The sequence below is a fragment of the Macaca mulatta genome, chromosome 18, assembly GCF_049350105.2.
Source record: "Macaca mulatta isolate MMU2019108-1 chromosome 18, T2T-MMU8v2.0, whole genome shotgun sequence".
NCBI classification, from domain to species: Eukaryota; Metazoa; Chordata; class Mammalia; order Primates; family Cercopithecidae; genus Macaca; species Macaca mulatta.
Window position 1 is genome coordinate 1,329,797 of NC_133423.1, and position 25,992 is coordinate 1,355,788.

General features: G+C 53.0%; 1 protein-coding gene and 1 non-coding gene across 6 annotated transcripts in view; one reads left to right on the forward strand and one right to left on the reverse strand.

The window, feature by feature from the left end:
• LOC106994590 (uncharacterized) overlaps window positions 1-25,992 on the forward strand; it is a 98,905-nt gene that overhangs the window by 22,717 nt on the left and 50,196 nt on the right. The window contains exons 3-4 of one of the 5 annotated variants that reach the window (XM_077974878.1): window positions 16,578-16,861; window positions 18,642-18,809. The exons of 2 other annotated variants lie outside the window; for them this stretch is intronic. In XM_077974878.1, the coding sequence (XP_077831004.1) occupies window positions 16,578-16,855 (278 nt within the window). In that variant the 3' untranslated portion in view covers window positions 16,856-16,861; window positions 18,642-18,809. Of the gene's footprint in view, window positions 1-16,410; window positions 16,469-16,577; window positions 16,862-18,641; window positions 18,810-25,992 lie in introns of those variants that run through there. 2 more of the 5 variants (XM_077974880.1, XM_077974881.1) reach the window with 2 other exon arrangements.
• On the reverse strand, window positions 10,502-11,389 carry LOC698226 (60S ribosomal protein L7a-like). Its single transcript, XR_003724644.2, has one exon. It is a non-coding gene; the product is annotated as a 60S ribosomal protein L7a-like (transcript).

Here is a 25,992-nt window from a genome sequence, read left to right on the forward strand (position 1 = left end):
GAACACACAGGCCAGTTACATCCGCTCTGCAGGTGAGTGTGGGGCCGCTCCAGCTCAGTCGGCTACTCCCGGACTCTTGACCGCTCCCGGGTTGTCTGGATGGCGCGTTCCTCTCAGTGAAACGGGGGAATAATGGAAACACATGCGCTGCCCTTCGGCCGAAGGGAACGTGCTACCGTTTTCGTCGTTGTTTTGCTTTTCTGTTTCTGTGAGTTAAAGGAGGTGGTAGCGCACGCGTGGACTTTGGAAGGAAAAAGAACCGGGAAAGCGTAGACTGTCCGCGTGCCGTCTCGGAGAAGGCCGCTCCGGAGGGGTGAGGACGGCATCGGTGATTCCGTGGCCGTGAGCGCAGCTGGTGCGCCCTGCGGGGCTGGTGGGGCCGCGGGTAGAACGTGCCGCGTTCTAATCCCCGCGTGGGCGGGAACAGAGGCCCCGCTGCTGAGCCCAGTGCTCACACTGCCGAAAGCTTCCAGGGTGCATTTGATTGTGGGGGTGACTCTAGCGACTCCGAGTTAGAAGGACCCCGTTTTGTCCTAGAGTTTTCACCAGGTGTGTTTTTATTTATAGCAGGGAGAGATGGCATTGAATGTTTTGCTGTTTGAGCCTTCCCATACAGTTCGGGTTTAATTTATGAAATGGTTATGACGAGTCTGGCATTAAGAAAAGAAAACATATTTTAGGGTAAATCTGATTCGCGTTTCCCAGCCCAACTTTCATTTAAAAATTTCCTTTGGCGCAGCCAGAGAGCTCCTGGCACCTTCCCTACCCTTCTGTGGCACAGTCGCCTGAGGTCTCCTCCGTGCTTTACGTGGAAGTGAAAAGCCAATGTATTCCAACATTTCCTAACACGTTCGTTCTGGCCATACAGCAATAGGCTATTTGCTATTGCATATTATAATGTATTCTTTGCAGCTGGGAAAAGTACATATTTTGGGAAAATAAGCATAGGACTCATTTGACTTTAAATCATCAGATGAATCTTAAAAAGCCTTTTAATGGAGACCTCCAGGCTTGCTATGCTGAATGCGGATTGTCCCTGCAACTTAAGGGAGGATTTCTCCTGTTTATTTAAAAAAATTCCAAAACATAAAACTGATGACTTATTTGAATATTACTTAAAGAAGATTCTTATCATTTAGAGATACATGCTGAAATATTTGGAGATGAAATAGTATGATACCTGAGATTTATTTCAAAGTAACCTGGTTTAGGGACTAGTGGGTATGACTGAGATAAGATGTGCTGCACTGAGGGTGCTGGAGGGGGCTGCGAGACTGAGGACTGAGGGTGCTGGAGGGGGCGGCAGGACCAAGGACTGAGGGTGCTGGAGGGGGCGGCAGGACCAAAGATCGAGGGTGCTGGAGAGGGGAGGACAGCAGGACTGAGGACTGAGGGTGCTGGAGGAGGCGGTGGGACTGAGGACTGAGGGTGCTGGAGGGGGCGGCAGGACCAAGGACTGAGGGTGCTGGAGAGGGGAGGACAGCAGGACTGAGGACTGAGGGTGCTGGAGGGGGCGGCAGAACTGAGGACTGAGGGTACTGGAGGGGGCGGTGGGACTGAGGACTGAGGGTGTTGGAGGGGGTGGCAGGACTAAGGACCAAGGGTGCTGGAGATGGGAGGACAGCAGGACTGAGGACTGAGGGTGCTGGAGGAGGCAGTGGGACTGAGGACTGAGGGTGCTGGAGGAGGTGGTGGGACTGAGGACTGAGGGTGCTGGAGAGGGTGGCAGGACCGAGGACTGAGGGTGCTGGAGGGGGCAACGGGACAGAAGAACTGTTGGTGCTTTCGCATATGTTTGAAAATTTTCATAATATACAATGTAAAATGTTGTGTTAGAGGAAACATTCTTCCTCTATAAATTTCACTTGCAATTTATGTACAAATTACTTTCTAGTTTGCTTCTCTTCTTATCACTGCCAGGTTTCCATTGCAGCCACTGGAGAGTTTCTAAGAAGCAGGTCCCCAGATGACTGTCTTAATGTGGTTCAAAACAGAGAAGGGATTGGAGCCGTGGACAGACAGTACAAGATAGAACCGAGGGTGGGCCGGACTTGAGAGAGTCTTTAACAGAAAGAAATCGCTCTCCAGGGATGCCTTGAAGTGCTGCATTTTACACTATAGACCATGAGCATCCTGGAATTTCAAGTTCTGGTCCATTGATCTTTATGTCTATCCTTATGCTGATACCAGATGATCTTGATCCCTGTAGCTTTATAGGAAGTCTGAAATCCAGCAGCATCCGTTCTCCAACTTTGTTCTTTCTCAAAATCGTTTTGGATTCTTCAGGTCCATGTAAATAAATAGTTCCGTTTGTCAATTGCCACAAAAGCATGCTGAGATTGTGCTGATATTTTGATAGTGACTGCATTGAATCATAGCAATTTTTGGAGACAGCATGTAAATAATATTGAAACTTTCAAAGAGCACAGGATGTCTATCCATTGGTTTTGCTCTTCTACGATGTTTGCAGTTTTTGCTGATGAAAACTCAGTGATGTTTTGTAGCTTTCAGTGAACAAATATTGCATGTCTTTTGTTATATTTAATACTATTTTATTCTTTTTGATGATACTGTAAATGGAGTTGTTTTCTTAATTAATTTTCAGGTTGTTTATTGATATATAAGATATAATTGATTTTTGCTTAATGATTTATCTTACAATCTTGATAAGCTTGTTTATTAGTTCAGTAGGGTTCTTTTTTATACATTTCTTAAGAGTTTCTACATAGAGGATTAGGTCATCTCCAATAGATAGTTTTATTTCTTCTTTTCAGTATTTATGGTTTTAATTTCCCTCCCTCCCTTACATCACTCCCTCCCTGCCTCCCTCCCCTCCCTCTCCCCCTCCCTCTCCCCCTCCCTCCCTCCCTCCTTCCCTCCCTCCCTCCCTCCCTCCCTCCCTCCTTCCCTCCCTCCCTCCCTCCCTCCCTCCCTCCTTCCCTCCTTCCCTCCTTCCCTCCTTCCCTCCTTCCTTCCTTCCTTCCGAGTTAATCATGAAAGACTGAGGCCTTCCCTCCTGAGATGCTGAACAAATCAAGGCTGGCTGTTCTCACCACTTCTCCTCCAGCACAATGTGAGACATTATCGTTACAAGTCAGGCATTAAGAAAATAACACACATTTTAGGGTGAATCTGATTCCTGTTTTCAAGCCCAGCTTTCATGTAAACCCTCCCTTTGTCTGGTGCAGCCAGAGAGCTTCTGGCACCTCCCAGCTGTTCGTGGCCAGTTGTCACCTGAGGTCTGCTCCGTACGTTACATGGAAGTGAATAAACTAACGAATTCTAACGTTGATTTTTCTCCTCCAGCACATTGTGAGAACAGACAGCATTGTCTCATTTACCATCTTAGGAGGGAAGCCCTCAGTCTTTCATGGTTAACTGTGATGTTAGCTGTAGGTTTTTTGTACATGTCCGTTAAAAGATGGAGGACATTCCCTTCTTTCTATTTCTTGTTTGCTGTGAGTTTTTATCACGAATAGGTATTGTATTTTATTAATGATTTTTTCATATCTATTGATTAACTGATTTTCAGATATTAAACCAATCTTGGATTTCTGAGGTACACTCTAATTGATCCTGGTTTATAATCCATTTTGTATGCGGTTGCATTTGGTTTGCTAATATTTTGTTAAGGGTTTTTGTGTTTGTGTTTATGGGAGATATTGGTGTGAAGTTTTCTTTTTTTTTTTTTTTTTTTGTTTTTGAGTTGGAGTCTCGCTCTTTCGCCCAGGCTGGAGTGCAGTGGCCGGATCTCAGCTCACTGCAAGCTCTGCCTCCCGGGTTCACGCCATTCTCCGGCCTTAGCCTCCCGAGTAGCTGGGACTACAGGCGCCCGCCACCACGCCCGGCTAGTTTTTTTTTTTTTTTTTTTGTATTTCTTAGTAGAGACGGGGTTTCACCGTGTTAGCCAGGATGGTCTCGATCTCCTGACCTCGTGATCCACCCGTCTCGGCCTCCCAAAGTGCTGGGATTACAGGCGTGAGCCACCGCGCCCGGTCGGTGTGAAGTTTTCTTGTCATGTTTAGTCTGGCCTTGGTGTCAGGGTGATCCTGGCCTCATGGAATGAATTGGGGAGTGTTACTTACTCTTTGTTTTCCTGACAAAGTTGTGTAGAATTGGTATTATTTTCTTCTTTAAATATTTGATAAAATCGACCAATGAAGCCAATGGGGACAGGGCTTTTCTTTTGGGGAGACTTTAAGATGTCTTTACTTGTTGCAGGAATTTCCATTTCTTCTTGAGTAAGTTTTGGCCATTTGTGTCTTTCTAGGCATTTTTGCATTTCGTCTTTATTGGCATATGTTTGCTCATACCATTCCCTTAGCACGAGGTGGTGATGTGCCCTCTCATGCCCTCTCATCACCAGCCTTACTAACTGCCTCCTCTGTCTTCGTGGTCAGTCGGTCTCAGGATCTCTCAATTACAGTGCTAGTAACATTTTGGGCTAAATAATCCTGTCTTTGAGGGCTCCGCTGTGCTGACGTGCAGATCGGTTTTGCAGGTCAGATCTGTTGAGGGTCGACGGCTGTGTGAGGAAAGAAGAATCAGGGCTGTGCGTAGGCCCATGTGAATCACAGCGTGGTCAGGCCAGTTGAGCTTCGGCCAGGCTCGAGAGTGAAGGCAGCCTTCAGAGAGTTCCCCGGACGCTCCCCGGCCTTCCCCTCCCGCCTTGCTCATCCCTGGACTGGGCTCCCTACAGCAGAGCTCAGCTGCTCCTCCCTTGGGGCCTCAGACTGGACCCCCCTTCCTGCTGCTGGGGTGGTACTTCCTGGGGTGGTACTTCTGCGTTCACCCCATGGAGGCACTTTCTCCCTGAAGCTTACACACAAGGAAGACTCGTTTGAGGCCATGAAACGTGCACTGGGACAGTGACAGGCCTAGGGTCGCACAGATTCATGCATCTTTTGGGGGAGGAGGAGCCGGTAGCAGGGTCTCCCCTCTCCGAAGACGTGCTGGACACAAAGAACCTCATTTTCCACTCTGTCCACACCTGTATGGCTGAGGCTGCATCTCAGCTGGAAAATTACACTTGAATTCTAAATAATAATAATTATTGTTTCTGGTTATTTTGAATCCACTGACAAAGACCTTTACAAAATAATTGCACTGATCAATCCCATTTGAGGTGCAGGGGAAGATTCTTGAGTTGGTGTGTGAGGAGAACATTAGAGGAATTCTGCACTGGTGTTCTGCTCAGTGAGTATAATTGCAAGGAGTGTATCATGTTAAAATGCCTGACGTAGTGTCTTGTAATAACACATGGTTTCCATCAAGAAGCAGATGGTTCTCAGCCTCTCCTTAGAATAAAACATCATAATTTAACCACACCCACAAGCTCCACTGCAGAGTGAGAGCAAAGGCGGATGCCGCACGTTTCAGATCTGTGTAATTGCAGCCTGAGAGCACTTTTTAGGGAGAAGTGCCCTTAAAAAGAAACAACTTATTAGAATATCAGATAAAAGAGTCCTGGAAGAATGGTGTTTAGTAACAGCTATAGCTATGGCTTACAGAAAAGCACACATGAAACAATTTATATCTCGAAGACTTGTGGTCCCTGGATGCTTTCAACTTCACGTTTCTAGGACAAAGTGAAAAAGACACACTCACTATGCTTCAGATGCTTTAATTTCACCGTAAGAAGGTGTGAACAATGTCTTTCTGCTCATATATTGAAATCTTTCACAAAAGTTCTTTTAAAAATGGAGATGTAACGCGTACCATATAACTCATGCCTTTAAAATGTCCAATTCAGGGGTTTTTTGGTATATGTACAAGGTTGTGCAGCCATCACCGCTATGCGATTCCAGAGGGTTTTTATCATCAAAAGGAAACCCGGGACCCTCAGGATTAGGAGCTTGCTTCCCAGTGTAATGGAAGCAGGCGGCCACTAGATGGAGACGTCTCTCCACCGCCTTGCAGGTGGCGCTCGCACCCCCGGAGGCCGGAGGGAGGACCCCGCGCAGGAGGCCGGCCTCAGCCCCGTGGCACCTGCAGGCCTCCGGGCACCTGCCTCCGCCCCTCACTTCTCAGGAGACAGTTTCCCCAAATACCCTATGCCTAGTCCTGTCCGTGCAAGAGAGGCTCTTTAGGAAAAATGTGCACACACGTTCTTTATTTTACTAGTTACTTATTTCTTTCTTTCTTTTTTTTTTGAGACGGAGTCTCGCTCTGTGGCCCAGGCTGGAGTGCAGTGGCCGGATCTCAGCTCACTGCAAGCTCCGCCTCCCGGGTTTACACCAATCTCCTGCCTCAGCCTCCTGAGTAGCTGGGACTACAGGCGCCGCCACCTCGCCCGGCTAGTTTTTTGTATTTTTAGTAGAGATGGGGTTTCACCGTGTTAGCCAGGATGGTCTCGATCTCCTGACCTCGCAATCCGCCCGCCTCAGCCTCCCAAAGTGCTAGGATTACAGGCGTCAGCCACCGCGCCCGGCCACTAGTTACTTATTTCTTACGTATTATTATGTATTTATTCGAATGCGGTAGAGAATAATAGGCACCTTAGTCCATGATGTCACTCGTTTTATTTAGAATGAGCCTAAGTTGAAAAGCAAAATTACATTTAAAATTAATTCGAGAAACATTTTAAGTGACTGTCGGTTGAGATGCAGACACAGCCAAGGCCTGTGGGGCGCCCCAGCTTCTGGGCTCTGGAACAGCGCAGGAAGGATGCCTGTGGGAGGATGAAGCAAAAATCCCTCAACTTCCACGAGAATGGGATAGCCCCGTCCCCGGGCAGATCTGGGCTGCATGTTGCCTGGGAATCGTCCACCCGCCGATCGGGGATGACTCCGCCTCACCTGCTCTCCCCTCCGGTCTCCAAGCAGGAGGCCCTTGATTCATTGGTGCGATCAGCCGTGGCGGAAGAACTCCTCAGTCCTGGGGAGGTTTGTCCTCGGATGATGCAAACAGGAAGTGGGCTTTTCATGGAACTGGCCATCCTGAGCTGTGCTTGCCGTTATGGGGACGAGAATCCAGGCTGAGGGGCTGAGGGGGGTCTTTGGGCGGCACATGGCTGTGGACGGGGCTTAGCTTACAATTTTGAAACCTGGAAATCAAGGTTTTGGAAACAAGCCTGATGGTCAGGCTGAGTCACTCGGTGTTTGGGGGCCTCTTTCTGCTGGGGATGCACCAGCTGGGAGGGGGGACAGCAAGTTCACCTGCTTCCTGTTCCCCCATGGAGGGCTTCCTGTCCTGCCGGGGGGCTTCCTGCTCCCCGAGCTGCCCTGGCCTCTGTCAGCCAAAATCGCAGGCCTCAAAGTCTTCCCATGCCCGGGGTAGGGTTTGACTTCAGTGGCAGTGCTGGGAGGTTAGAGGCCTCACCCCCATTTTCTAGATGAGGGAAGTGACATTCGAAGCATTTAAGTAACTCTCTGGTTACTGGGGAGATGGTCTGTGAGCTTTGGTTCTTTAACTCCAGACTTTCTTTTCATATATTCTACTTTCTCCGAATTATTTTCACCCCAGGAGGGTCAGGTGCTTGCCTGTAGACACACATGCTCCCGGCCACCTTCTAGTGTGGTAACTACCTACTTTGTCTTGGGGAGAGTGTGGAGTGAGGAGACCTGACAGCCCAGGATTTCTCCACTGCACACAGTGTTGCAATTTTTTGAGGGTGGGGGTGGAAATTCATGCACTAATTGCCTTTATGAGAACAAATGATGGCGTTGCGTAATGTTATTGTATAAAGGGAGTGTTATTTCCTATTATTAAGCATCTGCTTAAGATGCTTGAGGGAGAATATAAAAGTCATTTAAGAAATATTTGTTGAGGAAATAAATGAATAAATAAATTAGATAAGAATAGCACCTGGTCTCAAAGAATCATCAAGCTAATAAGATCTTCTATCGAGCTTATAAAAACCAAAGTTCTACCAAGAAGCTGGCAGGGTCTGTGGTCTTTCATGATTTCCAAATCGTGGAACCACCGTCCACCTCCGCATTCCCGTTTGCATCTGAGGGTTCCACCAACCCCAGAGGGGAAGAAAAATCACAATACAGCAATAAAAAATACCAATAAAATACCGTGTAACCAGTATTTACACCGCATTGCATAGTTTGAGGTATTCTAAGTCATCTAGAAAGGAAGCCCTGTTCCAGGCGAGGCCCCGCCCCCGTGGGTTCTGGCATCCAGGGGGTCTGGGGCGCCTCCCCGGGGGGCATGAGGCCACACACGTGTCCACAGGGGCTCCTTGAGTTTGCCCCTCACTGTCCCCACACCAGGGCAACATTGGATCTTCAGACAGGGCGTGTGCAAGATGAAAGATAAAATTCATTTTCCCATCTCCATAGCATCCGACAGACAACGCTGGCAAAACCCAGCCTGGTAGAGAGGGAGAGAAGGAACCAGGCTTTGGTAAGAGAAGCGCCGTGGTTTCCCCAGAGGACACAGTGGAAGACTTCCAGAGGGCCAGGTTCCTCCTCAGGGCAAGGGGGCTGCGCTGACCGGGCCGGGACCAAGCTTGGGAGGAGCAGGTGCGGCTGGAGGCCCTGCAGGGTCACGGCTGAGTCAGGAGTTTTAAATCTGGACGGGAGTTCTGGGCCTGTCATCGTCCTCATGGTGAGAGGCCTGGAACCTGAGGCCAGGAGGCCGCGGGAGGCTGGGGTGGAGCCGGGGGAGGCTGAGGTGAGCCCGGCCTGCCTGAGGTCTGCACTGGGGCCTCACTGCCCCGTCTGCTCTCCTCCTCACAGGGGTGTTGATTAGCAGAAAACCCAGTTAGAGATGATGCTGGTGGCAAATATGAAAAATGGCACCGTCGTCCCTTGATGTCCCTGGGGGACTTGTCCCAGAACCTCGAATATGGGACCAGTCCCCACACAAAGTCTCTGCAGCCAGGAGGACTCGCCATGTGCAAACTACTGGCTTAATAAATGGACCTGTGTAGTTTAAACCCGCATTGCTTGAGGGTCAGCTGTAATAACAGTTATCGCTCAATTAAACGAGTTAAAATTTTATAGATGTGTAAAAGTGGCTTAAAGAAAGGTAAAATCATGTTAATATACAGTGAAGGTTGAGTATAGGCCCCAAATAATTGAAATCAGGATATCGAAGAAGTACCTATACCCCCATCTTCACAGCAGCTTTATTCACAAAAGCCAAAAGGCAGACACCACCTAAGTGTCTATCCAGGATGGAATGAACCCCACACAATGTGGTCTGTCCTACAGTGGAATATTATTCAGCTTTGAACAAGGAAGGAAAATCTGACCCAGGCTACACCATGGATGAATCTTGGGGACGTCATACCCAGTAAAGACAGTCATGCATGAGTCTCACTCACAGGAGGTCCCTGGAGTCCACAGGTCCATAGAGACAGAAAGCAGGTGGGGTGCCGGGGGCCAGGGCTGGGGAGTGAGTGTTTCACGGGGACAGAAAGCAGGTGGGGTGCCGGGGGCTGGGGCTGGGGAGTGAGTGTTTCACGGGGACAAAAAGCAGGTGGGGTGCCGGGGGCTGAGGCTGGGGAGTGAGTGTTTCGCGGGGACAGAGCTTCAGGTTGGGAGGATGACAAAGTACTGGAGATGGTCAGTGGTGATGACTGCACGGAACGTTGTGGATGTGCTTAGCCCTATGGACGGTGCCCTTACAAATGGTTAAAATGGCACATTTTATGTTATTTATGTTTCACCACAATTTTAAACACAGCGGAGGAGCCTACCGTTCCGGGAAGGGCTTGCTCTGCCCTGCTTCTTTATTTGGGAATTCGGAAAGTTTCACCGTGGCTACTTGTTACAGGAGGAGGTTGCAGTGAGCATCTGGGGCATGTAGGGTTCTTCTGTGGGGCCCCCCAATTTCTCCAGAGGTGCCCGGATACTCTGCAGCCAAAAGGATACGGATGTGTGGGGTTTTGTTCTGATCCTCCTTTTTGAATGGGAAGGAGGAATCCCAGAGCCAAAGTGAGTGTGGCTGACGTTGCACAGGCTCAGAACACAACGGCAGCCTGTGCTTCGGACGCTGCAGGGAGGACCCTTGAGGCAGCCGCACCTGGAGTCCCTGCCCCAGCTTTGCCCACCACTGTGGCCACACGCGGCACCCTGCTCAGGAAAGAGCCCTGTGCTGCCTGCATGGCGCCCACAGCAGCGTTCCGGTGTGCTGGTGCGTACCGTAGTCCTTCTGGACTTTCTGTGGTCTACCGTAGCACAGTAGACAGCACTCCCTTCATCCCATGAAAGGCATCTGGCACTTAGTTTGAGAAGATGTCACTCTTTTCTAAGTGCCATTAACCCAGTCCCCCACTTTCCACTCAGACTCCCATGTGGGACGGTTGTGGCTGTGGGGTGTCCCTGTGTCTCCTGGGTGACTTGGGCCGCCAGGGAACCACTGGCCCAACCTCCGGCTGAAAACAGGAATAAAGAAAGTGAGCTTAACATTCCCACTGTTTCAGACAACGTGTTTCTCTTTGTGGGGGCAAGGAGGGCAGGGAGACACCTGAAACCATTTTTATTCATCAGCTCAGGTTGGTGGGTGGCAGGGTCATGTTGAGGGAAAAAAGCCAAACTCTGTAAAATTTTTTTTTTTGAAGGAAAATTTGAATTTTAATTATTTTTATGTACAGAAAACTCAACAGTGTACATTTAACCCAGCTTAGTGGCAAGTTCTTTAGCCTTTGCCTTTTCGAGCTTGGCGATACAAGCCACAGACTTGGGACCCAGGACATTGCCGCCCCAGTGACGGCGGATCTCATCGTATCTGTCGTTGTAATTGGTCCTGATAGCTTCCACCAGCTTAGCCAAAGCGCCTTTGTCTTCCGAGTTCACCTGTGTGAAGGCGACAGTGGTGCAGGTCTTCCTGTGGACTAGACGGCCCAGTCTGGCCTTCCCCTTGATAATGCAGTAAGGGACCCCCATTTTACGACACAGGGCAGGCAAGAAGACAACCAGCTCGATGGGATCTACGTCATGTGCAATCACCACCAGCTGAGCCTTCTTGTTCTCCACCAAGGTGGTGACGGTGTTAACTCCTGCTCGAAGGACAGGTGGTCTTTTAGTGGGGACATCCCCTTTGCCAGCAGCTTTCTTCTCGGCCCGGGCCAACAGCCTCTGCTTCTTCTCTTGTTTTGTCTCTGGTCTGTACTTGTGGGCCAGCTTAAGCAGCTGAGTAGCTGTTTGGCGGTCCAGGGCCTGGGTGAACTGGTTAATAGCAGGAGGCACTTTCAGCCGCTTATAGAGGATGGCTCTCTGCCGCTGCAACCTGATATAGCGAGGCCATTTCACAAAGCGGGTGAGGTCTCTTTTGGGCTGGATGTCCTGTCCAATGCCAAAATTCTTAGGTCTTTTCTCAAACAGGGGATTCACCACTTTCTTGGCCTCCTGCTTTTTCACGACAGCAGGGGCCGGAGCCACCTTCTTTCCCTTGGCCTTCTTTCCTTTCGGCATCTTGGGCGGCGGGAGGAGAGACCAAACTCTGTAAAATATTTAGAGAGGTTTCTTCTGAGCCAAATATGAGTGGCCAAGACCCGAGGCACAGTCTCAAGAGGTCCTGAGAACATGTGCCCAGGCTGGCTTCAGACATTTAGGGGGACAGAAGTAACGGGCAGACGTCAGTCAGTACATGTGAGGTGTGCGTGCGCTTGGTCTGGAAAGGTGGGATGACTCAAAGTGGAGGCTTCCGGAACATAGGCGTGTTTGAAGGTTTTCTCACTGGCAATTGGTTGAAAGAGTTAAGTTGTTATCTAAAGACATGGAATCACCAAAAAGGAGTGTCTTGGTGAAGGCGTTTTGGAGACCAAGGTTCTTATGTAGATGAAGTCTCATAGGTGGCCACCCTTAGAGACAATAAATGGCAAATGTTTCCTCTTTAGACCTTTAGAAGGTGCTAGACTCTCAGCCAATCTCTTCAGCATCAGAAAAAGTCCTGGAAAAGGAGGAGGATTCTCCACAATGTAAATGTCTCCCACAAGAGACAGCTTTGCAGGGCCATTAAAAAATATATCAAATAAGTACATTTTGGAGTAAAACATTTGGATATTTCCAGGGCCTGCTCTCAGTCATATGATGCTATACTAGACTCGGGTGGGAATTTGGTATCTTATATTGCTACCTACAGCCTGCTTGTCAGCCTTAAGATCCCTGTTTTAAAGTTCATACTGGTCAGTTGTGCCTGAATTCCAGAGTGGGGAGGGTAGAATGAGGCATCTCTGGCCCCCACTCCCCCGCCAGCCTGTGCTTTGGAAGCTGCAGGGATGACCCTTGAGGTAGCCACACATGGCCTGACCTCCTTTTTCAGGTTTCTTTGAAATCCCCTTGACAGAGGGCGGGGGGCGGTGGTCCATTCAGTCGGTTAGGGGCTTAGAAGTTTATTTTTGGTTTACAGTCAGGACGGCAGACACCAGCGTGGCAGAGCTGGGTTCTCCTCCCTGGGGGCCCAGGCCCTGAGGAGCAGCCGGCCAAACTTCCTTAAGGCAAAACACATGCTTTTTTTTTTTTTTTTTTTTGGCATCAAACTTCCCAAGAAATATCACTACCCAAGTATTGTCACTGGAACTTTAAAGCTTGTAAAAACTTTTAGGTCAAAGTCCCTTATTTACAGTCCAGACGTTGGCAGGTTTCCCGGAGGCACAGATGCCAGCAAGTGGAAGCAGAACTGAGCCAAACTTTCTCATCTTAAATAGAAAACTAACATTGAAACCATTTTGGGCTCTAGGTAGAGCCAAGCCCCAGCCCCGCCGCATCCAGGCACCGGAGCTTCGGGACGCACAGCAGGGCCGGGAGACCTCCAGGGAAGCCTCGGTCCAGGGCCTTCAAAGGCTCGGCTTGCTCAGAGCCAGGGCGACGGCTCCGAGCTGCTCTGCGTGGATGTGGGGTCCACGTGGTTTATTCCGATTCGGGATTGGAGCCCGGGTCCCTGAGGGGGGGGTCTCCTGGGAGGATCTCACTTCCAGGTCCTCACTGAAGTCCGCTGGAGTCACCGCTACTGCAGTGGGCACGGCCAGCCCCGGGTTTCCACGTGGCCAGGGCCCCACCCGGCGCAGACCCCCGCGCTGGGACCACGCAGCTGCCCAGGCCCTCTGAGCGGGCGGCGCCTCCTCCCACCTGGAACCCGCCAGGCCAAGCTCCCTGCGAGCAGTTCGGAGCGCATCGTCCCCTCCCGGAGTGGAAAGGCCCCGGGAGCGGCTCCTTCTGCCCGCGGATGGCGAGTGCGCCACTGACATTTCACAGCGGATTCGATCCCGCGGAGCTTTCGCAGGCGGAGAGCAGGGCCCGAGGCTGCACCACTCTGGGCTGAGGCAGGAGCGCCCCACACCGGCTCGAGGGCCCCGCGCCGTCTCCCTGTGCTCGTGGGCGCTTCCCAGGGGCCTCCTTCTTCTGCGTGGGACAAATTCCTGCAGGAGCCGAAGTCCTTCCCGGAGACGCCCGCACGCCGCCCATGAGCGCGGAGCCGCGGGCCTCGGGTGGGGAAGGCTCCCTAGACGGGGCGGCCTGGCTGGGGTTGTTCTTCCCTTCCCGCCCACTCGTGTCGGCCCACAGCGCCCCAGGCCCAGGCTGCGCCTCGGCAGAGTCCCCCTGAGACCTGGGGGGCCCCTCCCGAGTCCCTGACAGGCCCAGGCCCAGGCCCGGGGTGACCGTGGGATGCACCACGTGCGCGCCGCTCCGCAGCCAAGAGCTGGGCGGTCTGCAGGTCCCCGAGGCCCCAAGTCCTCTCGCGGCTCGCGGCGCAGGTGGCACCAGAGGCCGGGGTCTCGGGCGTGCGAAGTCGGAGCTGATGTGGGTGCTGGTGTCTCACTGGGGTGGGCCCGGGACCGCTCCTTCGAATTACAGCCGCGGCCACAGAGCGCGCCTTCCCCCGGACTCACCGCGGGCCGGGGCGGGCTGCGGCTTCCAGCGCGGAAGGAGGGCGGAGCTGCACCGGGAGATGCCCGCGCCCAGGAGGCCCAGCAAGGTCCGGCTCTGAACGTGCCTTAGGAAGGAAATGGACCCTAAAGACAGACAGACAGGATTTTAAAATGCAGCATTTCAGAAGATGTAACCCTTTATTAAGACCATTTCATACCCTGTAGATGTTGGCGTGTTCTAGGTCAATGTCCTTCCCCTAAAGGGACTTCGTCACTCGGAGGCCTGGCCGGGCACCCGGAGAGGCTCTGCAGGTGCGGAGGGTCGGTGTGGAGGCCGCCTCACTCGGGGCAGGCTGCGTGCTTTGTTCATTTGGATTTCAGATCTTTTAGTGGCGGATTCTCATTCATTTTGAATTTCAGGTGGCTTTTCTGATGTTTCCGTGGAGTTTATAATAGCTCTTTGAGCTTCATATGCTGCTTATTTTCAAAATCTTTTAAAATGCAAGTGTAAACTAAGCATCGAATTTAATTTGCCTTAGTTTCTTACCAGTTCCAAGCTAAAATATTGCTACCAAATCCATGACCTCACTGAAACGTCCGCTTGTGCTTTAGAACATGAAAACATTGTGATGTGTGATGCAGGGACAGACGGGCCCATGGGTGATGGCGCAGTTGAGAGGCTGCTCCCGGGGAGCGGTCAGGAACCACTGTTGCGGCCGCTGTCTCTTCATTCTCATCCCATTCCCTGAGGCCCTGAGGAATGGCTGGATTTGGATTTGAATGAGTAGCTCCATCCCTGTCGTGGAGCGCAGGGGACAGCACCGCGGAGCCTTGACTCTCTGCCGACGTTTGCCAGGGTTTGCAAGGAGGAGTAAAACTTGTCTCTGCCACTCAGGTGTCTCTCCCAGGTTAAGACAGGCGCTGGTCACTGTGCCTTGTCTGCCGAGAGCATATCCAGGAATGTGACCGTCCAGGGATGGGATGTGCGCTGGCACCATGCACGGCAGAGCAGCAGTGCCCAGACACCATCTGGCAAGGAAAGCTCACTTTGTGGGAAGGAAAGCTCGCTGACTCAACGGGGAAGCACCAGCTGTGAGGCCCCAGTGAGCAGCACAGACGCTTGAGGTGTTCATAATGGGACTGGACAAGTGTGGATGCCCTGGCTGGGACCCTAGTGCAACAAAAAGGGAGCAAGGGCCGGGTGGGCCTTTGTCTGCATGGACTTCATTCTCACTGGAGGCCAGGAGGGCGCAGCTGGGCGGCCGGAGAACAAAACCCAGCTGGCCACATCCAGGCGCTGTCCAGGAGTCACGGGCCTACGGGGAGGGAGACAGACAGTGAGCCACACGTGAGTCATTGGGTCACGGGCTATGGAAGAAACTGGCCAGGAGTCTGTGGCTGGGGGCAGGGCAGCAGGGAGAAGCTCACTGAGAAAGTGACTTTGAGGGAGAGGCACATGGTGCCTTTGGACCACCAACGTGGAGAAGCTGGGCTGGAGTCGGGGCCATGGCGGGGGAGAGGACACCGGCCCAGGGATGAGGTTGGGTGTGCCAGTGTTCTGCTCGGTCCTGCCAGGGAAGATGTCTTCTCAATCCTTCTCTGCCAGCCACTAAGGAGCTCTCCAGGAGACATGGCTCCAGGAGATACTCACCCTGCCTGCTGGGCCTCTTGCTACATCCCCAGGGCCATGGGATGACCCGGGGCTAAGGGTCAATATGCTCAAAGGTCCATCCAGCAGAAAGGAAGCTCCTGGAACCTTGGGCTGCACTGTAGGGTGTTGCCTGGGGGGGCGGGTGGTTCCCTTGGGGTCACTGGGAGTGCTGTCCAGGATCCTTCCCAAGTGGACCCACTGAAGAGGGCGCTGTGGGTCTCCTCCAGCTCGGGATGCACACAGCCCAGCAAGATTGAAGGCAGCTACCAGCAGGGCTGACCGACGTGGGCCAGGGGACGTGAGGCCACAGTTCACCACCACCATCACCATCACCACCACCACCGCCACCATCACCACCACATCATCATCATCACTATCACCACCACCACCATCACCACCATCACCACCACCACTGCCACTGTCACCATCACCACCATCACCACACCACCACTGCCATCACCACCACCGCCATCACCACCATCACCACCACAACCATCACCACCGCCACCACCAGCGCCATCACAGCCATCACTGCCATCACCACCACCACCACCATCACCACCACCATCATCATTATCACTATCACCATCACCACCACCAACAAAATAAACCAGAAAAGAGTTGTTTAAGTTAATTTATATAATTTAAGACCTGCACCAAAATGTATTACAGATGAATTAAAAGTTAAAAATTTTGAATTGAATTATAAAACAACTAGAAGAAATGAAAATGAATGCTTTTCTGACCTGGGGATGGAGAAAAGCTTTCTAAACATAAAAAAGGAAAGAAGAACGAAGGAAAGGCAAGAAGTCATGAAGCAGCATAAACAAATTTCAAAACTGCAGTAATAATCTGCAAAAAATTTATACAATATATTAAAGTTACTAGTATTCATATATCAATCAGGAAAGACTGACAATCTTATTAATAAAAATGGACAAAAATAGACATGGAAACTTTATTTAGAAGAGCCCACGATGTTCCACTTCAACAGCAATCCCAAGCCGCAGATGGGAGCAGCAGTGAAATCCCATTCTCGCCTGGAGTGCTGGGTGAGGAGGGCGGCCACGGGCGGGGGATCCTCGTGGGTGGACCTCAGCCACGCGGCGGGGCAGTGTGAATCCCAATGCTAACCACATCTGCATCCTGCTGCTGTCCTAGGGCTCATTCTGAGGGATGATCAGAGACAATCACAGAGGCTCACAAGGGAGGCTTTCACTGCAGTGTTACCATCATCACAAGTGCCACAGGCTTCCACCAAGAGGGAACAGCCCCTGGACGGTATCCGAGCCACATCACAGAAGCACCAGCCCTTGAAAGTCGTATTTTCAAAGAATGTGCAGTGCCATGGGGTGCACATTGTGACTCTGAGTGAAGAGGCTGACACACAACTGTACCTACAGCACGTATCGTGCAATCAATATAATACTAAGAGCTGATACTTGGTAAGCATCCATGCAAGCCCTGGGTAGGCTTGTCATGCAGGATTTCACAACCAGCCATGGGGTAGCCCTCACCTCTGCATGACACACGTGGAGAGGTTCACTTACTTGCTCAACTCTACTGTTTGGTGTCCAGATTCTGACCCAAGCAGCCTGACTTTAGTGTTTTCAACACAACTTTATCCTGTCCCCCTGCGTACACACACACACACACACACACACACACACACACACACACACACAGAGTCATGCTCACAATTGGAAGGAAATTCACAAAAATGCTAACATGAGCCGTGGATGATTTCTAGTTTCTTTCTTTTATTTTGTCATCCTTTCCAAATTTGTGTAAGAACATGCCTTATTTTTCTGAGGGGAAAAAACATGTTTTAGCACAGACCTGAGGAAGAGCTTTTGGTTGGGTATGAAGACTCCTGAAGCTCCCCGGGAATGTGGGTGACTTTCCAGCTTCGAGACTCATCTTAGGGAGCCCCTAGGTTTCCCCTTGACTTTTTCTTGTTCAGCACTTGGGTTTAAACGTTCGCTGGCCACCGACGGGCTTCCTGAGAGGGGAACAGAAGGCCCGATGGGAGATAAGAGGTCTTGGCTCACCTCGCCAGCCTCGCAGGCTATATCCTGTGGGCCCAGCACTCACCTGTGCACAGCCTGCCACGGCCTCTTGGCCACAGACCAGGCCCTGCAGCCATCAAGCCACATCCGACACCCCCAGGCCCTGCAGGCCCCGGAGCACGGCTCGGCCGCCCAGCACATGTGGGGCGCCAGGCTGTGTGGTTTGCAGCTGACCTTATTACCACTCTGAGACAGGCTGCCATTGTGGGTACTCAGCTATTTCTTAATGCTGTGTTCAGTTTTGAAGGGCATGGACATTACTCAAAACAAGTTTTTGTTTTTGTTTTTCCTAAAATTATTTTAACTCAACGTTCTCTTGCATGAAAACTCACTAGCAGAGGCTTTACCTAAGGGCATCCTTAAAAGAAAGAATGCATGGACCGGCCTGGCCAGATTGGCTCCAACTGTCAGAGCCAATGGCAGGAGGACACACGACCCCACCACCATCGTTCATCACACCAAGCACAGGTGCAGACGCACACACATCCACACACAGACACACACATGCAGGGACACACACACAGACACGCACACACATGCACACACAGACACACACATGCAGGGACACACACAGACACACGCACACACGAACACACAGACATACAGGCACAGACAGGCAAGTACACACGCACGCACATGGTGACTACATGACTGATGGTTCCCAGTGGATACAAATCTCTCTGAAAAATCGCTAGCAAGAAATAATAACCCAGACCTGGCTGGAGTTCCCGGCTTGCCTGGAATAAGGTCTGTGACCCACGGCTGGAACTGTGAGGCTGTGGTGCCGTCGGGAGACGGGATCTCAGGCCCTCGCTGTGGTTTTCATGGGTTTTAAACCACGCTTCCCTCTGCTCCTAGAACACTTTTTATTTCTGTGAGGCTGAGGCGCTGGCCTTGCCTTTCACAAGGGGGAAACTGAGGCCCAGAATCAGCAAGTATTGTTGTGCCTCGCTGAAGGAGCCGCTTGTAGAGTGTAGTGGCCGATGGCCAGGATCCGACCCAGTGCCAGGGCCCAAGTGTGCGTGTGGATGGCCTGCCCAGAAAAGAACGCTGACGCCGCGGTGTGATGAGGCCGTGAGCGGCATTAGTTCCAGTTGGCATGTGCGTCTCATGTGGGCGCAGATTCACAGATGAATCTGGTCCCTCTGCTCACCAGATGCCCGCCTCAGCCCGGACAGCGCTCTGGTTTCGGTTCCAGAACCTCAGCCCAACAGCAGGAGGAGGCGCTCCGAGACGCAGCATCACCGGCCTGGCGCTCGTCCTAAATAGGATCTCAGGGTGATGAAGACTGGAAATTAATAGATTCGTTTTCCACAACCCACCCAGCCTCTTCTCATCCCTTGGGACACAAGGGTACCAACTGCAGGCGAAGGTTCCGAACGACGAACGACAGCCCTTGCTGGGAATCCCCACCTCGGCTGCTGCCGTCAGGAAAACCGTCTTTCTCTGTTGGAGGCTGGTCCCTTTCAGCGTCAGTTTGTACTTGGATGTGTTTATTTTTATTTTTATTAAGGCTTGTTCCGCAAACAGCACTCCCTAATCCCGTACCTCACTTTCCATCTTTCCAGACCGTCCATTCCCACATTTCCAAACCGGTTTTCTCAGCATTCACCTCCGTTGTCTGTGGAACTGGCTGCTATCGCGACCTCTGGGCAGGTTTTGGGGCATCACCTGTCACCTTCCACAGGTGATCAGCTCCCTTCCCACGCCCCGCCTCCCCCACGCATCCCCCACGCCCCGCCTCCCCCACGCCCCGCCTTCCCACGCCCCGCCTCCCCCACGCATCCCCCACGCCCCGCCTCCCCCACACCCCGCCTCCCCACGCCCCGCCTCCCCCACGCCCCACCTCCCCCACGCCCCGCCTCCCCCACGCCCCGCCTCCCCGCGCCCCGCCTCCCCCACGCCCCGCCTCCCCGCGCCCCGCCTCCCCCGCGCCCCGCCTCCCCCACGCCCCGCCTCCCCCACGCCCCGCCTCCCCCGCCTCCCCCACGCCCCGCCTCCCCCACGCCCCGCCTCCCCCGCGCCCCGCCTCCCCCGCGCCCCGCCTCCCCCGCGCCCCGCCTCCCCCGCGCCCCGCCTCCCCCGCGCCCCGCCTCCCCCGCCTCCCCCACGCCCCGCCTCCCCCACGCCCCACCTCCCCCACGCCCCGCCTCCCCCGCGCCCCGCCTCCCCCGCGCCACGCCTCCCCCACGCCCCGCCTCCCCCACGCCCCGCCTCCCCCGCCTCCCCCACGCCCCGCCTCCCCCGCCTCCCCCACGCCCCGCCTCCCCCGCCTCCCCCACGCCCCGCCTCCCCCACGCCCCGCCTCCCCCACGCCCCGCCCCCCCACGCCCCGCCTCCCCACGCCCCGCCTCCCCGCCCCCGTCCATCGACAACGTGGAGACCAAAGGTTGATCGGCCAAGACTGCGATGACCACACGCACACCAGCACCACCGAGCCCCTCACAAACGATGATGACTTTTCTTGCAGTTTTCCGTTTTCCTGAAATTAATAATTAGCTTTTTCCATCAACTTGATTTTCTGTGTATATACTAATGGAACCCCAAGTGTCTCAGTCTCCTCTTAAGTTGTGTTATCTTGGGTGCTTGTGAATTTGCCTTCCTGATGATGCGTCTCCCAGGCCTGTAACTCACTCTGTTCTGGGGTATCCGGAGCCCGTCCCACAGGAGTGATGCTGACAGGCCCCTCGCTCTGGGGGTTCCTCTGTCGCGGCCCCTGCCTGGGGCTTCCCTGCACTTGATGGACAGTCTGGTGAGGGCGACGTGTCTGGGAGGCTGGGATCGTGCCTTCGTTTGGGCTCCCTGAGGTGCCCTTGAGATGCTGGACGCTGTTCTCTGGGACCTTCTTGGTCTCTGGAAGGTGTATGATCCTCTCCTTCTATGGAGGTGCTGCCTGGGCATGGTCTCCTGTGCCGTGTGGGCCTGCCAGCTCCTCCTGCGCGAGGACCCGCGTCCTTCATCCTGCGAGGCTGTTCTTGTGTTGCTGGTTGTGGTTTCTCCCTTTCTGTTGTATCTGCTCCCCACTCTGGAGCACCCATCCCTGCAAGGTGGCCTCTGGACTGGTCCTTCGGCCCCACCTTCCATCCCGGCTTTGATGTTTGTCTTCAGGCTCCAATTCCTGGAGCCTTCACCCCTCGGCCCTTCTGCCAATTTCCTTCTTTTCTGTGATGGTTCCATTGTGGGGACCGTGGGTCTCCCTGTGGGAGTGTGGGTTCTGTCCACAGCTCATGATGGTGACGCCCCTCCAGGGTGGCCACGCTGAGACGCTGTGCTCTTCTCCCGGTGTGGCTTCCGTTCACTTCCACATGATTTTGCTTGTGTTTATTTTCATGCTGGAGAGTTTGCCCAGGTGTTTCCACAGATCTGTGTGTCTGCCTGTATTCTGGGGCTTCCTTTTCAGAGGGTCGGGTTCCCTGGAGGAGAGGCTCTCCTGCTTGGGAGCAAGCGGGGAAGGTGGCTGGCCTGGCGTTAAGCAGAGGGACTCCCTCCAGAGCTCGCGGCTGCCCAGGCCCAGGGGCTGCTTCAGTCTCCGCACAGATGAGACAGGAAGGGAAGGTGGCCCCAGGAGGTAGGGGTGGGGAAGGGTCTTTAGCCTGTGCAGGCCCCTCCCCACCTCCAGCCCTCCCCCCAGCATCATCCTCGGCCCGCGGTTCCAGGGGCTTTGGGGTTCAGGATCTAAATCAGGGTGCCCTGTTCCCACTGCTGTGTCAGAGTTGTTTCTGGGGTCCACAGAAATGCTGGCCCCGGTCCCTCCACTTTGCAGACGTCTTTGCCTCATTCCCCTTGTGTGAGCTGCTTTTGTTTTACAAAATCTCTTTACTGTACTTGAAGTTCAGGAGAGAACAAAAGTAACTGTGTTTTTCTCCACGTCGTCACCCAGCAGAGCTGGTTCTAAGAGCGCATCTTTACAACACCTGACCCAGACAATGGATGAAAACAACATGGTCTGCCCTCATCCTCGCCGGGTTCTGGAAAGTTCCTTCAGCCCAAATGCCTTCTCCCTCATCTCCCCAGGTTCCCTGGGCCTGAAGTGTCCCCGGGGCTGTCACCTCTTCTGTGACACCTTCCCTGCTGCTTTAGACACACTTACTTGTGCCCGTCACCCCCACAACACCCAGAGTCCTGTCAGCAAGGACCCCCCAGCGGGTGCTGGGCAGCTCTGCTTACGTGAGTTCATCTACACAAGCCTCCAGTGGCATTAAGAGCAGCACAGCCCAGTTGCTCTCCAGGGCTGTTGGAGACAGGGTGGTGGATTTGTGTGTTTAACTTGAGTTGAGGGTGCTCCTAGCGTGGAAAATACCTCAATGACCTTCTCACTGCGATTTCCCACCCAGTCATGCTGCCTTTGGAAACACAGAGCCCCATATCAGGCCCCATGGAAGGGCCCTGCCTGCGTCTCGGGCAGGGTTCACTGAGGGGAGCACCACGGTCTGAGATACTGGGAGGGTGCAGGGAAGACGCAGCACGACCTCGCTACAGCCAGGACGGCCTCAGCCTCCAACCACGTTCTCCAGGAGCAGACAGATGCCTGTGCCTCACCTGTGGGAATTCCAGATCCTGGCCGACCTTCCTTCACCCCAGCAGAGTGGGGGGCGCAGCCTGGGCCGGCTCGCAGCCCTGTCGGTGTCCCCTCGCAGCCCACTCTGGAGGTTGGGGGCTTGCCTGTGGGAGCCGTCCCTGGAGACGTTGGTTCCCCAGCCCTCTCAACGCTGAGTGGCCATGTAGAAGCCTGGGGGAGCTGTGCCTCCCCTCGTGGACCTGGCTCGGGGCTCGCCTGTGCTTCTTCTCCCCACTCTGACCCCTCCTCGCCTGCACCCCTGTTCCTGGGGAGTGACTGGTGGGGCCCCTCTGCTCCCGAAGTGTGAGCCCTTCCTCCTCGGGGGGCCAGGCCAGTGTTACCTCACTTGAACCCCAGCTCACTCGCTAGCCCCGGGCTGACTCATTTCAAGCTGGAGAGAGCAGGCTTCAGCCCTGATCTGGGAGTCGGGCAGGAAGACTGATACCTGCTTATTTGGATGTGACAAACGGGTGTCCCTGTGCTTGCTGCTCTCAAATCAAGCGTGCCTGAGTTCCTGCAGCGCCTCTGCAGGGCCAGCTGGGCGCAGTGGCCCGGTGACGTGTCCGGTGGCCTCCCTCATGCGGGCGGGATGTCCACCCCGCTGTCTGTCCATCAGAGCCGTTAAACACAGGCTGCTCCCAGTGCAGATTCTGGAGGTGGGTGGAGAGCTCTGGAGGAAGCGCCATCCGTTAGGCTTAATGTGCGGACAGCGGCTCTGCCCCAGGGCAGTGGCGTGGGCTGGGGGCAACAGCTGCAGCGTGGGCGTTCGTTCTCTGGTTCCCACGGATCTGTTTCAGTTTCTGCATGAATCTTCTGCAATTAACAAATCAGTGTAAAAAACATTCTTCTCCAGAACATTACAGAATCTCTCCCCAAAGCCCTGCACTGAGGGCTTTATCCACCTGGAAATGACTCTAGTAAGTTGGGGTTACCAGACTCTAAAGCAGCCGATTTGTTAATTGATTAAAATCTGGCCTAGTTCCAGAACAGATTATAAATAGATCACATAGAATAAAATGCATAAAATAAAATAAAACCAGAAAGTGGGATGGAGGTTTGAAGCAGGGGAAATGTCACCCACGGGTCTGCAGCGTGTGTGGCTGGGCCGAGAGCCGGGGCCTGAGTGGCAGGAGGAGGGTGGCTGCGGTTGACCTGCTTAGAGAAGGGCTGTGCTTTGCTGCAGCAGACATTGCTTGTGTGAGGCGCACGCAGAGTGGCTTATGTTCCAGAATGCCCTGGCAGGCGTCCCGCCAGCCCTTCTTGCAGGAGCCAAGTGCCCCTCCGGGCAGCACCCTGTACGCGTCTCTGTTCTCCCGAGGCTTTTCCTCGGTGGCACGCGGACCACTGTGTTGTCAGGGTGGGTCCCTGTCGCTCAGGCATGAAGTGGATGGGCCCCTCTCTAGACACGGAGGCAGCTGGACAGGACGTGGAGTGGGTCTTCTTTGCATTTTGTAATAAGGACGTTGCAAGAGCAGCCTGCAGATGCAGCCGGCGATGAGCCCCTCCAGAGGCAAGTGTGGCTCAGCCTCAGCACCGCGTGGGACCTTGAGGCTCTGCCGGATCAGCTCTTTGGACATCTAGAAAAAGTCTGCTTACAGAAAACCCCATCGCTACAAACTTTAATCTGCTTGGAATTTGCATCTTACAGGCTTCCAACTTAACTTTCCAAAACGGTCTCTATTCCAGGGATGGAAGCAGCCATTCTCTTGCCCATGGTTTGAAACGTGGCCTGGGCCACATGCCCCTGATCTCCAGGTGTCTCTGGGCTGCCTCCGCTGCGGCTCTTTCCGTCCATCTGCTCTCAAGCTGCTCCCACACTCCTTCCAGGACCATGCCTTTCTACATCTTTGTGTCCATAGCACAAACTCTCCTTTCTTTCATCTTGTTTTACTTTTCTTATTACTTATCCAAGAAAAAATAATGATGTTTTCAAGTTCCAATGCAAAGGAATAAACACACTCAAGTTTTAATCATTGTCTCCCAGCTGTCGACAGCAATGTGACCTGGGAATTAATCACTCACGGAGCCGGCCTGACCAGTCAGCGGCAGGAGGGCTGCTCCCCAGACACCCGGCTGCGGGGCCCTGCACCTGCAGTGCCTTCCACAAGAATACGGAAGGAGGAACTTCCGGTTTTTCTTTGAAAGAGGAAGCTTGGATCAATCATGGGTATTTTCAGTGAGTTTATGATTTCTGCTTTCCCCAGAAATAGCTCTGCTGCTGAGACATGCAAGCACCCCTGGCGGAACACTCAACACGGAAAGTCCCCGAAGCTCTGAGTCCCACATTTTCAGTTAACAGCTCCTTAAAAAGCAGATGAGTGACAATCTTCAAGACTAGCCATGGTGGGCCTCTTGAATTGGAGCTGCAACCCTCGTTTGCTCTCACAAACATATTGTTGTTGTTATTGTTTAAATATTCTCTTACTGCAGAGAGTTAGGCTTTATAAAGGAACCAATCTCATAAAATTGACTTTCCTGTGGAGGATATAAAGTCCTAATTAACAGTCTTTATGCACAGAAAAATAAGTGCTGCAAGGGTGGCATCAGTGAAATTCCTCCTCTTAGGAATCTGCACATAGCCAATCTGTACAAGCCATACGGCAGGACTTCCCTGAGAGAAACCATTTAGTGCTTCCTTTAGCCTCGGCAGGATTTTCAAGGTGGTAGGAAATTAAAGTATAACTTTCAACTTTCACTGAGCTGTATCAGTCAGATTGCTGACCATTCAAACTCACTTAAATAATAATGTAACAAAGGGGGTCTATTGGCTTCTGTCACTGACATCCAGAAGAGAAGCCTTCAGGGACGGTTTGACCCAGCAGCTCAGTGATGTCACCAACCACGTGGTCTTGTTTAATCTTCCTATTCTGCATTATTCTGACACCACAAAGTGGTTTCTGACAGTGCCTTGGGACCATGAAGTGAGGGTCTCCTTGTCCGGGTGCCGGAAGCCAGAGCGTGGAGGCACAGTCAGACTGCACTAGTGTTAGGCCACGTCTCCAGCCCCAGCTGACCGTTGAAGCTGGAGAAGACCATGTGCAGTGCGACACCCCGGAGCTGAGCAGGGGCCGGCTTCGCCAGGGCACAAAGCGTGGAGTGGGGTTCAATCTAAGCACTGTTTAAATATTCAGGGCAAATCACTGTCTCCACCAGGAGTAGAAAAATGTGGAAATACCTTTGAGCGGAGGCTTATAAATAATTTATTACTTATCAATACCTTCCATCTAAATGGCAGGGCCAAGGACTTGTGGAAAATCGAGTTGCAAATTCCATAGACCAAATCCATAAAGCCGGGCATGTAGCTCATCCCTCCCCGAAAATCCCAGAAAATTTGGCCCTGAAATGTGGCCCAATGACTGTCGTCAGTGCCAGGGTGTGGGGCCGAGTCCTGCAGTCTCTGCTTCCTACTGTACACACCTCGGCCCCACGTCTGCAGGAGCCTTTTACCTACTGTATACACCTCAACCCCGTGTCTGCAGGAGCCTCTCTATTACCTACTGTATACACCTCAACCCCGTGTCTGCAGGAGCCCTCTATTACCTACTGTACACACCTCGGCCCCACATCTGTAGGAGCCTATTACCTACTGTATACACCTCAGCCCCATGTCTGCAGGAGCCTCTCTATTACCTACTGTATACACCTCAGCCCCATGTCTGCAGGAGCCCATTACCTACTGTATACACCTCAGCCCCATGTCTGCAGGAGCCCCTCTATTACCTACTGTATACACCTCAGCCCCACGTCTCCAGGAGGAGCCTCTCTATTACCTACTGTACATACCTTAGCCCCACATCTGTAGGAGGAACCTCTACCTCTCTGCATCCCGGCTTCGCCTTTTTTTTTTTATTCCTCTCCCTCGTTACCTCCGACCTCAGGCTCTCCAGAGCTATTTGCTATTGTCAAAGTGTTGGTGTCTGTCTCTTACCTTTTCTAGTTTTCCAAGTTT